This window comes from Carassius auratus, chromosome 41 (assembly GCF_003368295.1).
Source record: "Carassius auratus strain Wakin chromosome 41, ASM336829v1, whole genome shotgun sequence".
NCBI lineage: Eukaryota > Metazoa > Chordata > Actinopteri > Cypriniformes > Cyprinidae > Carassius > Carassius auratus.
The window spans coordinates 7,431,644-7,444,673 of NC_039283.1; the positions used below are offsets into that span (position 1 = coordinate 7,431,644).

Here is a 13,030-nt window from a genome sequence, read left to right on the forward strand (position 1 = left end):
AAACCGACACTGATTTATTCTCAATGTGTGGCAAACTTTGCACTGGAGTTCCTGAAGCAACGGGGGATTGATTTACACAGGAAAGGTGCTGGTGAGACTGGAGCTATTCCGAAACGGCAGGAATACAGCCGGGAATACTCCAAAGAAAGTGTGCATAGCGAGGCAACATAAATCATCTTGCAAAGACACGTGAACAAGTGCTTGTTGTTATGGAAAATGTTTTAATAGGACCCCTGGTCCTTTTTCTCAGTATCTTTTGGGAATCTGCTGCAAGACGTGCAGGAAGCAAGCATTAGAGGAAGTGTTCAAAACACTGGGAAGCCACAGGAAAAACAGGGCGACATGGGAGGATGATGGTGTTTGTGAAAAAGAGAAATAAGAGAGAATGTCCTCTCAAGACCAGAAAAAGTCAGAAGTGGTACAAATAAATCTGCATTCCTGGTCTGGGAGACCCTTTAAAAATGACAATGCAAACATACAAACTCACATACACGCAAATAACAAACAATAGAAAAAATAATGGCGCCACAAATTGGATAACAAAACGCTCGGATGCCTCCCAGAATCACACATGACCACAAATGAAAAGCCACGGGCAGAAAGACGAAGAAAAACAAATCAAATGTTCATTAAAGGGTTGAAGGATAATGACAGACTCCTGAGGGTGATTTACTGAGGCAGAGCTTCATTGCTGTCCTTCTAACTGACTGAGATGAATTCTGGCATAGCTTTGAACAACAGATCATTTACCCACCCTCATGTCATTCCAAACCTGTATTACTTTTTTTTTTTATCTGCAGAAAACAAAATATCTTTTTTATGTAAATGGAATTTAATGTTATTTTGGACCCCAATGATTTTCATTGTATGACCAAAAAAGTTATTTTGAGTTCAGCAAAAGAAAGAAAGAGATGAAGATGAGTAAATTATGACAGAATGATCAGTTTTTGAGTAAACTATCCCTTAAAACTGTTTTTTTTAGACACTTTGCCTAAAAATCACCTTGAAACCATAATTTAAAATGGCTCAGAAAGTTCTGGTATCATTTGTTTGCCTTGCTGTGATTTTTCTGTATCTAAATCAATGACATTAAGTGTGACTTTAGTCTCCAAACATAATTTGAGTTGCTGGTACACATACTGACCTGCATGGTGTGAAAGACCCGTGTTTTCTCGAAGTGAAACTCAATGTCAACAGTGGGCTGGCCCAGGGTTTCTTGATTCCAGCCCACATAATCATATCCCGGCCACACTCTCAGCTCTTTACTCTCCATGAAATCATTCCCACCAAAAACACCATCACACAACTGGCCCAATCCTCCGAACATCACCCTACAAAGAAGAGAGAGACATTAAAGCAGTGTAGTCATTAGGCATGCACACACACACACACACACAGACCCATGCAAACTCACATCTGGCCAGTGTCAAACGTTAGCTTAGGTATTGCAAACATTTCTCCTCCATCAAAACACATCTGGGAATGTTTCTACACAATATTCGTCAACCCCACTTGACAGATGCACTTACATACATGAGAAAGGGCTCTGGACTTTAACATACATCACAGAAAATGAAGTCTGACAGGAGCAGGTGAGGTTTGAGAAGTTTAGCACAGCAAGTTCTCAACTGCTTGTTTCTGACACACAGCATGAAGCTAGGGTTGCAAACTGAGAAATGGTACCCATTTTCTTTTTTATATAATATTCGAATGTTTTTTTGCTCCATCATCGGTTCTAGAACGTGCATTCTTCTACAGCTGTAAAATACTTTGTAAGTCTGATTCCAAATTGAGTTCTTTTTAGCGAATCAAAAACATACAAGCAACCAGTCTGACCACCTTCTAAATGAATGACTCTCAGTGCATCAAACACATCCAGCTTACAACCATTAAAACATTTTAGCAGTATGTTTCTCAAATTCACATTATTGTTTATTTGTTTCTTTGCTTCTTTGTTATGCAGTTCATTGTTTATTTATGCCAGTGTTCATTTATTTGTCACTAATCATTGATTCTGGCCAAGAGAATCTAACAATCTCCATTCCTAGCTTAACATACTTGTTTGTTGAACTCAACAAAATGATGATTGATAAATGTTACTTGATGGTTTCTACATCATTTATGTTACCAGTGATTTTCATGCAGATATGGAACACTTGCAGGGAGCATAACAATTTCATTCTTAAAAAATGAAAATCAACAAAGTTGCGTTTGTGTGTTTATACATTACCCTTCCTCTTTACTGCCATCATAGACGGAGTCATTAAGGTAGACAGGAGTGCCTGACAGGTCCATCACATGACCCACCGGAGCGGTGTACGCCTTCAGCCCGTCTAACAGAGAAGAAGCACATCACTCAAAGGTAAACATCATTCCACTGCAAAATGTGCCTGGTGTGAATGTAATGGAGTTGTGTGATGGATTGCTTGTCATGTGTTGGACTCACCCTTCCAAACACAACCGTACAGTTCAACTCTTAGACACACGCTCATCACGCGGTCTGCCAGCGGGTAGAAGCGCACCATGCGAGCTATGACGGGTGGACCCAGGTCCTTCAGGACCACGTCATATGTGTTCTCATTACCTGTCACCACCTGAGCCAAAAACAGCACAGAAGAACTGTAAAATACCAACAACAACAAAAAAAATCCATATTCTGCTAACAAAACTTTATTATTAAAATTGATACGAGGGTAACAAACCTCCTGTCCCCGGCGGTCCTTCCACGTCATCCAGTGTCGTCCGTCACGAGAGTATCGCAGCCGGTAGCTCCGTGCAAACTCCCGCCCGAGCCCGTCTGCGTGGCGACCCTGTGTGCCCACCAGAGACAGGAAATGAAGCTTGCGCAGATCCACCTGCAGGTACTCGGAGCTGCTGGGGAACACCGGACCAGCTGGACACCATGCCCCGTCCCCCTCTCCAGTACTCAACCTAGGACAGGACACAAACATAAGCATTATACACATGCTCAATTAGATAATATAGATCAATATAGATCTAATAAACATATACATATATATATATATATATATATATATATATATATATATATATATATATATATATATATATATATATATATAGATTGTGTGTGTGTGTGTATGTGTGTGTTTGCATATATATATATATATATATATATACATACACACATGTGTATATATATATATATATATATATATATATATATATATATATATATATATATAATGCATACACAAAATGTACAAAATTTAGGGATGTAACAAATAAAACAACATTTTTACAAATACTTTACACTTAGTCTACTACTGGCAATTTTTTTAAATTGTGACTTTTTACTATTCTTTTTTTTCTTTCTACATTACAAATAAAATTATTATTTGTTTTGAATAATTTTAAATGTACATTTTGTTGAGAATTTGGTGGTACAATTATAATTATCTTGAAAATAAAAATTCAAACAAATCACAACACAAAACAAAGCAAAATAGATTAACACACAACAAACAAAATAATTTTTTTTTTGGAATTTCCCCAATCCAAAGAAAAAAACTGCAGGCTAATGAGGTGATGTGTGCGATGCGAGGTCTGTGTGTAAACACCATTACCTGGTTTCGCTTTCTCTAAAATACACACAACCATCTGTATGACATTTAAGCCATTTCCTTTTTTAAACTTCCTAACACACTTTCTTCACTCACAAACACAAGTAATAGCCTAAAGCTGTCAGCTGGCGCAGCATTAGTGCTAAACGTTTCTCACTCATAGAAGAAATAACAACAGTGAATGTCCCTTCATTCAGCTACTGATATCACATAGGTGACAAGACACTGATGACAGACAGTCGAGACCACAACTGCTCAAATGAAAGAGAAATGCACCTGAGGCAAGATATTCCAGTGAGGTGTGGGTACTGTCACTTCACTGAGAGCTCACTGTGACACAGCTGGGATCAAGAAACTGAGAGCAGTCTGAGACATTTCAGATTTACCCTTGAATCTTCACCATGACCTCAGAGTCACAGAGACACACGGATCAGTCTCAAAGACCCTTTCAAAATCAAAATGAACTTTAGTCCACTTTGAAATGTTCTTCTGGTCAAGAATAGGAAACTTGAACAAAAAGAGGTCAGCAGAGTTAAGTCATGTAAAATGATCAGTGTTGGTCCAGAGCCAATTTTAGAAATTGCAAGTGCAACTTCCTGCAGAACATTCCACCTCTAACCAGTAACAAAGTTTGTTTCTCTGTAATATTGTTTTTCTTTGGTAATTTTATCTGTGTTGCTGCTTTTCTTTTGTGAAGAGTGTTGGCTTGGTTTTTACTTTATATACAGAATTCAGCAGTTGTGTTCTGGAAGTTAAATTCCCATCCATTTAGCCTACTTCATAGGGGAACTGATGTTTCACATTAACTTATAAACTGTTAAAGACAGACCTACTGTAAACTACATGCTTGTTAATCAATGGTAAATGCTTTTGTTGCAATCAGTGTGCATTATTTAAACTTTTTTTCTTTTCTTTTTTTTTTTTTATAAATAAATAGTAATAATAGTCTGTAACAACAGAATTCCAGGTGAAAAAAAATGCATTTCCCATAATTCTGCAGAGAAATACAATCAGTGTCCCTATAAATACTAGAAACTATATATGTGACCCTGGACCACAAAACCAGTCTAAAGTGCCAATAAAAAAAGAGATTCATGCATCATCTCAAAGCTTTCCATTGATGTATGGTTTGTTAAGATGTGACAATATTTGGTGTGAGCAAAGAAAAAAAAAAATCGAAATACTTAGTATCTGACTAAATGAATTCTTAACAATGCATTTTTGGCCATTGCTACAAATATAGCCCAGCGACTTAAGACTGGTTTTGTGCTCCAGGGTCACACACACACACACACACACACACACACAAACATACAATCTTTAAAGTACTCATCATCTTTTTTACTTTGTCTTTCGGAATGGCTCATCAAAGGATTGTAGTTTTTTTCCTTCAATAAAACCAATAAGCACATAGTCTTTTTACATTATTTTTGTCATGTTTTCATATTCTTTTTTTTTTTTTTTTTTTTTTTACTTCAAAACAAATTTGGAAATGGGAAAATGGATATGGATATTTTTCTTACAAAAATGCATCAATTCTTTCCAGAAGGCCTTCGTTCACCCCCTGAGCCATGTGAGACACCCGCTGAGTGCCATTAAACAGCTTGAAAGTTCAAAGACAATTTTTTATATAACTTTAATATAACTGGATTCATCTGAAAGAAGAAAGTCATATACACCTAGGATGACTTGAGGGTGAGTAATTTATGGGCTAATTTTCATTTTTGGGTGAACTAACCCTTTAAAGCATCCCCACCATAAATCCCATCTTCAGCACCTCTCCCTCACTCCATTTTTCCTGTAAGCTCCTCTCCCCTCTGTTTAAAATCCCCTGCTGTCTTAAACAGAATGTGGACTTAATAACAACCACATGATCTGTGTGTTGCCAAAAGACAGAAACACCCCTCGCTAACGCACACACATGCTTCTATTTGTTTCAGGGTGGGATAGTGATTGCCAACCTCAAAGCTTATTAGTCAGGTGTCGTTTTGTGTCTGCTTTTGTGTCTGATGTGTGTGTTGCATCTGTATTCAGCAGCATGTGAGTCTAGTCCAGACAGACAGTGCTGTAATGTCATTACCTAATGCGCTATATCAGGATACGCTCCATTACTGACACCTCATGTAACCTAATCACGTCCCCTCATGAGCCTGACAGAACCCACAAACACAAACAACCAACCACAAACACAAAATGTGAAAATGTGTATTTTGCAACATGCAACAAGAAAGCAGTGTGTGAATTGAAAGCATGTGCTCTACGCTTACCTGCCGTGTTTGGCCTCGGTCGAGTCGGACCAGGCGCTGGATGCAGTGATGTCGGAGTCAGGTATGGTGCGGTCCTCCATCCCCAGAGCGTAGCGACACTTAGCTGTGTGTTACAAAGGAAACACATCAGACAGGCTCTGAGAACAAAACTAACTAAAATGAAGGAAGGTAGAAAAAAACACTTATTCTGGTGTTAGCGATAACTAAAATGTTTTGTTTAACTGAAATAAAGCTAAAATATATAAATACATATTAGAAATAAAACTAAAAAAAAAAAAAAAACTTTTAAGAAAAGTTGTCTTGGTAACTAAAGCCCCTTTCACACTGCACGTCGGACCCAGCATATTTCCGGAACATTGCTGGGTTGCCTTCTGTGTGAAAGCAAACACGTCCCGGGATTGATTCCGGCATTGAACCCGGGTCGGTGACCTAGTAACATTGCCGGGTTCGACCCGGGACGAGCGCTGTGTGAACAAAAGCCAGATCTAATGCCTTGTCGAAGTGATGACGCACGCTATGCGCGACTCTTTTACCAGCTGTTTTGAAGGAAGATCAACGTTCGTGACAAAAAAAATGTGCAAACTGTAATGAAGCAGAGATCAGTTAGTTCCTCACTTTCCACGCTGACGCCGAGATCGTTCGCTTGCTTCAGTGAAAGTGTAACGTGCCTAACGTTTTTGACTCGTACATTACACATCACCCTGATGTCACGTGTCATTACAGGATATTTACGGGCTGTGTGTGAAAGCACGCACATATACCGGGTCATCACTGGCAGTGTGAAAGTGCAAAACAATTGCCGGAACACTTTACCCGTGTATTTGCCGGAATGGCAGTGTGAAAGGGGCTTAAATGAAATAAAATAAGTTCATATTGAATTACTAAAAATAATAAAACTGAATAAAGCTTAAGCTAATTCTTTTATATTTTAAAACAAATAAAAAAACAACAATGCCAAAAGCACATCAAATTACTCAAATTGAAAAATAAAAATCTGAAAGTAAAAGCCAATTCAATATATTATTAACAGTATATATAATATTAAAATAACATTATGTCACATGCAAGTTTACCCTTATTTTTTTTTTAATCTAAATGATTACATAGACTTACAACCTTTACATACTTTAATACTTCTATGAATGACGGTATTCAATGTAAGTTTGATATTTATGATAAAATTGTTATCCATTGACTATATAAAAAAACAACCTTAAGGGATATCACTGAAAGGAGGTTTTATCAGTCTTAGCTGAATTCTTGGGACATTTCTGTGGTTAAAGCATAGGTAACTGAAGTCCCACACATGGCACAATGTCAGACTCTCACAAAAATACCAATGCAACGTTGCTGCATTGTTGGAATTGCTTCGGCAATGCCTTACAGATGTAGCGCTGGGAGCAGAAAAAATGAAGGAAAGAGATAAAAATGAGGACGGCAGAGAAAAATTCTGGCACAAACGCAGCGTTGAAATCATCCGCACAGATCACATGTCAGTGCTGCCTGTGTGTCAGTCCAGAGGGCGTGCCTGTCTGAAGCTGGGGGTGATGGGTGAGGTTTTGGGTTGGGGGGGGGGGTACTCAGATGCTGTAAAATGATTCATGAGATAAGAATGCAATGGCTGGAAAACAAACCCTGCCCAGCCAGCAAGACCCTCAAACACACACACACACACACACACACACACAGAAAGAAAGAGAGAAAAAGAGAGAGAGAGAGAGTCACACTGTGGAAAGGTGCCTGTTTCATTACATCATCACTCTGCTGCCAGTAAAATGTTTTCTCTCTCCATGACTCTTAATCTGTCTATCTCACACATCTCCAGCTAATACAGAGCAGATGAGAGCAGCGCTTTACAGTCATTCTGGATTGTAAGCAGATGTCTCGGTCTCAGTGACATGAATGCAGTCATTTTTTGCTCCTGATCTATTTGCACCTCCACGTTCATCTCTCTCTCTCTCCTGAAGAAAACACATCATCCATGTCACACTGAAGACTGAAGTATCTTATCTCCTTTTCCCTCTCATGGCAAGCTATACATGCAGACGTTCCAGCTTATGACATGATTAACTATCAGTAACCTGAATATAATGACTTCTAATGACCACAGAAACATTTCACAGGCATTAAAAACACATTAGAAACCCCAATAAACACACACACACACAAAAAGCAAAGTGGAATGGAAGAGTTTAAAGACTGGGGAGAAAACTGATTAAAGGAAATCTGACTTTAGGATTATGTGAGGACCCACACATCCTCAGGGTCGGACCACAAAGCCACAGTTTTTTATTATTATACCTTTATTTAACCAGGAGGTCCCATTGAGATTCAGAATCTCTTTTACAAGAGAGACCTGGCCAGGGTAGCAGCCAAATCACAACAAATGCATACATAACAAACACTAAAGTACATTTTAACAATAAAAGAAGTACAAAATATTAAAAATAAAAATATAAAACACAATGAGACTCTTAAGAAAAACAAGAACATGTCTCCATCACAACACTCTTTATAGTAGTTTTAAATTCATTTAAGGACATAAGGGTTTCTAACTTTAGCTCTTTTTGTAGATTATTCCACCCCCAAGGTGCTAAATAAGAAAAGGCAGTTTTTCCCAATTCGGTTGTAACTCGTGGCACATTAAAAAGCAACCACTTTGAAGAGCGTAGCTGATAGGTACCAGAGCAAACAGAGAGGAGGTTACAGAGGTACAGTGGAAATTTGCCAAGTATAGCTTTATAAATAAAGATATACCAGTGCTGTTGTCTACGAATTTTAAGTGATGTCCAACCAACTAAATCATAAAGAATGCAGTGATGGGTAAGGGACTTTGTATTTGTTATGAATCGTAGTGATGCATGGTAAACTGAATCTACATGACGCAGGATGGAAAATGCAGCATGCATGTACAATATATCTCCATAATCAATTACAGGCAAAAAAGTAGCTTCCACAAGTTTCTTCCTAACACTAAAAGTAAAGCAAGATTTGTTTCTGTAATAGAAGCCAAGCTTGACTTTAAGTTTCTTAACTAAAGCAGTAATATGTTCATTGAAGGAAAGCTTATCATCTATCCATATCCCCAAGTACTTATATGAAGACACTCTTTCAATTGATTTCCCATCTAATGACAAAATGCCACAATTGTCGAGTAGCTGTGCTCGAGCTTTTGAGAAGACCATAAACTTTGTTTTCTGTGTATTTAAAACCAATTTTAGACTCAATAATGTGTATTGCAATGCCTGAAATGCAGTCTGAAGTTCCTGCACTGCTACTGAAATGGTGGAAGCCTGGGTGTAAACCACTGTATCATCAGCGTATAAATGTAATTTGGCTTGAACATCTCTATCCAAATCATTTATAAAAATTGAAAACAAAATGGGTCCTAAGATTGATCCTTGAGGGACACCTTTAGTTATCTCAAGAAAATCAGATTTATAACCCTCAGCATAAACACAGTTAAATAAACTGAGAAAGGATGTTTCTCACACTAGCTGTGATGTATGACAGGAGCAGCACACGATCACCTGAACATTCTTACCAGTGTCAAAATGCCAATCCACGTCCTGGGCCGCTGTCCAGGGAACGAGGAGGACACTGAGGAGGGCAGGCAACAACGGCAGCAGCTGTGTTGCCATGGCAACAGTGACACCAGGTTACCTGTCCAGAGTTGGACGATCTTCTACAGACATACCTGAGGAAGAAAGAGAGAGAATGATTCAATTACATTTCCACACACTGTACGAAGAATGCACACAATATTGGTACTGCATCGGATATAGACCAATATAACAGTTTTAAAATATATTGGTAATCGTTTTAAGTTTCATTTCCCATTTTTACATTTAAATGACCTTTGCCATCATCAGACGTTCACTTAAAATTTTATCTTTAAAAAAACAAAAACATTTATATCACTTTTAAATGTATCTTTTAATAACACCGTTAAACATTGTTCATCAAATTGAACTCTTTAATTTTGTGATGCCCAAATTCATTTGTAGCATTTACACTCTTTGGGGTGAAATGAATCTCCGTTATGATGTCATAGCATCTTCTACAGCTAATGAAGTCAGCTGGACAGAACACTTGAGATCACTTCATTTACACTGGTGGTCCAGCAAGTGTTGATATTCTCCCAAAATCAACATACTGCCATTCCAGCAGCCACACATATCAAAACATATTAGAAAAATAAGTTGCACAGCATGTGATTTTTTTCCATCAACACCAATCCTTTGTCTCTGTGAATATGGGATGTGTTTGTTTATACATTAGGTGTCTTTTTTTTAAGCTGGCTACTCCAAAAAGGAGAGAGGGATTGGGATTGGCTGGATTCATTTCCTCTATGTGCACCACATGTCAAAGTACATTACCATTAATCATTTTGGTGTCAATAAGAGGTTTTTTTTTTTTTATTTGACAAATTAATACTTTTATTCAGAAATGATGAAATTGCTCAATGGTAGTAGTAAAGACATGACAATGTTATAAAAGATGTCTAATTCAAACAAACGTTCTTTTGAATCTCTATTCATCAAAAAAGAAAAAAAAGAAAAAGAAAAAGAGTATCATGGTTTCCACAAAAATATTAATCAGCACAACTGTTTTCAACGTTGATAATAATAAAAATTATTTCCTGAACACCAAATCAGCATATTAGATATATTATATGATTTCCGCAGGATCATGTAACACTAAAGACTGAAGAAACAGCTGCTGAAGAAAAAGACTATTTCACAATATTAAATAATTTTTGATTAAATGATTACTGATTAAATAAATGCAGCTTTGGTAAAAAAAAAAAAATAAATAAAAAACTTTGTACGGTAGTGAATATGCACTTATAGGTTACAGTTTTTTTTTTTTTTTTTTAATCACACATGCTGCTATTCCAGCATTGTCTGGCATTGCTTTTATTCCATCCCCATTAAAAACAAGGTCTCTGTAAATATGTGATTTGTTGTTGTATATGTGTTTGCCATGGAATGGGGTGTGTGTGTGTGTGTGTGTGTGTGTGTGTGTATGTGAGGTGGCAGCTGTCCAGTGAGGAGTGACAGCGCTGGTTCTGGGGTCTGAGAGAGAGACAGACAGCTGATACACAGCTGTGCAGACACAAGGACAAAAAGAGTAGAGGAGAGTAGTAGAATCTGAAAGGAGGTGAGAAAAAAAAGGGTGGAGACGAGGCATGCATGTAATAGACCCAGCATAATGTGTGTTATTGTGTATGTCATGTTCAATATAGTGTGTGTGTGTGTGTGTGTGTGTGTGTGTGAATGAGTGTGGCAGCCAGTGCAGCTGTCTTGAGCTCCAGACAAGCGGTGGCCAACACACACAGGCTGCAAGTGTTTCCAAAACCCAGGGAAAACAGAAAGGAAGAGGGAGAGAGAAATATCAGTCTGTGCCAAATAATTCGCTATTGTAATGCAAGTTTTGAGTTTATTACAGTTGGCATTACGAATCCTCTCACGTCTTAGCAAGCTATCAACAATTTAAATTAACCGAATCCAAATGATTGTGAGAGAGAACAAAATAGAGACCATAGTCCAAAATGAATGCTCACCAAGCACCAATGTGAGTAAAAATTGACATTGGCAGGTAAACAAAATAAAGTTAATCGCCAGTTGGCCGGTAACTTTGTTATGCATTGCAACATTACCTCATGTAAGTCAAACTTTGAAACAATAGTCTGACCCTATCAAATATTTATAATCAATTAACTCTGATGAAAAAAGTACTGAATGGAATGCTTTGGGGCATTAATTGCATGTTTTATAGTTTACATGTATATTAAATGCAATTATCTTTATTTTAGAGTGCTTTTGACTCAACATACACATCTTTAAATTTAATTTCATAGTTACTTCTGTTCTCTTTGAAATATGGTTAAAATGTACTAAGGAATATCCTGACAAGCATTACGGTAAACTAAACCATACTTTCATATAATTTCTAATGAACCTTGGATGTCATGTATTTAATATATATTTCTCATAATAACACATTTGCAATGAAGTTGCAATTTAGTACACTTATAACATTTTAAAGTTTAAAACTTAACATTTTTGATTTGGCATTACAAAGAAATTAACTTTTTATAAAAAATAAATAAAAATTCTGTTAAACATGAGAGTGGCATTTTATTTGATTAATATTTTATTATATTCAAGTAAATTATTAAGATACGAAGTACACTACAAGTGCACATTTAATACAATAACACAGACTTCTTTCTCGCAATCATCCGCATAATTCAATATGGCGGCTATAAAACTGGGAGTCTTGTATTATTAGCCTGACCAACCTAAAATATATATATTTCCCTTCTGAGATAGATAGGAGCTGAATGTGCATGGCTAGAAATACTTTCTCCTGGGCCGTTACCAATATGACCACTGAATGAACTGACTTGCCTTTGATATAATGCAGAGACTGACATAATGACCTGTGCGGTTTCTCACTAATATGAAAGTAAACCAAATGGCTAAATTATCCCATTTTCATTAGTACAGAAATGTATGTGTGGACAGTTTCACTGTCTGTAAAAATATATATATTTCTGGCTTGCTTAACCCTGAGCGCAAAGGAGAAGGAAAAAAAGCAGAAAAATGAAAAACTCAGGAAATGAGTTCTAAGGTAATGCAAGTTTATATGTTCAGTTTGATCTGATCTTTCATTTCCCCTATAAACTTCCATTTCATGTTCTGCAAAGGAAGAGGTTTTCTATAGCAGCATCTGCTGGAGCGAGTGAATGATCTAAACCTCCTCAGCGGTTATAATAATGCTGGTCTGGTCCTGCGGGAGCCATATAGGAACCAGGCTGGAAAGACCCCACTATGTACTGGGCTTAAACAGATAAAGATCTTAAACACTCAAATGACTCACTTCATACATTAAAAGTCAATCAGAACCCCCTATACATTATACAGTAACAATGTGGCTCATAACTCAGGTTGACACCACTGAGGTCATTCTGGGTGTGATTCTGCCCAGGGGAAATTCACACAGCAAATTCGTCAGTTCAGCTCCATTTAACAAAATCCTTCTTGACAAAGTTTTAACTGACTCGCCTAAAGCAAGTTCACACACACACACAAGCACATCAAGAACTGTCAGTATTAGACCTGCTGATAAAGCAAAACACAAATGCTTACAGTATGTGTTTTTGAGTGTATC

At 37.3% G+C, this 13,030-nt stretch overlaps 1 protein-coding gene across 3 annotated transcripts in view; it reads right to left on the reverse strand.

Annotated features, from left to right (window-relative positions):
- Positions 1–13,030, reverse strand: part of LOC113060003 (epithelial discoidin domain-containing receptor 1-like) — a 33,022-nt gene that overhangs the window by 13,399 nt on the left and 6,593 nt on the right. For all 3 annotated transcript variants that reach the window (XM_026228756.1, XM_026228755.1, XM_026228754.1), the window contains exons 2-7: positions 9,396–9,548; positions 5,852–5,954; positions 2,703–2,931; positions 2,447–2,594; positions 2,231–2,333; positions 1,145–1,331 (exon numbers count right to left, since the gene is read on the reverse strand). In XM_026228756.1, the coding sequence (XP_026084541.1) occupies positions 1,145–1,331; positions 2,231–2,333; positions 2,447–2,594; positions 2,703–2,931; positions 5,852–5,954; positions 9,396–9,492 (867 nt within the window). In that variant the 5' untranslated portion in view covers positions 9,493–9,548. The remainder of the gene's footprint in view (positions 1–1,144; positions 1,332–2,230; positions 2,334–2,446; positions 2,595–2,702; positions 2,932–5,851; positions 5,955–9,395; positions 9,549–13,030) is intronic.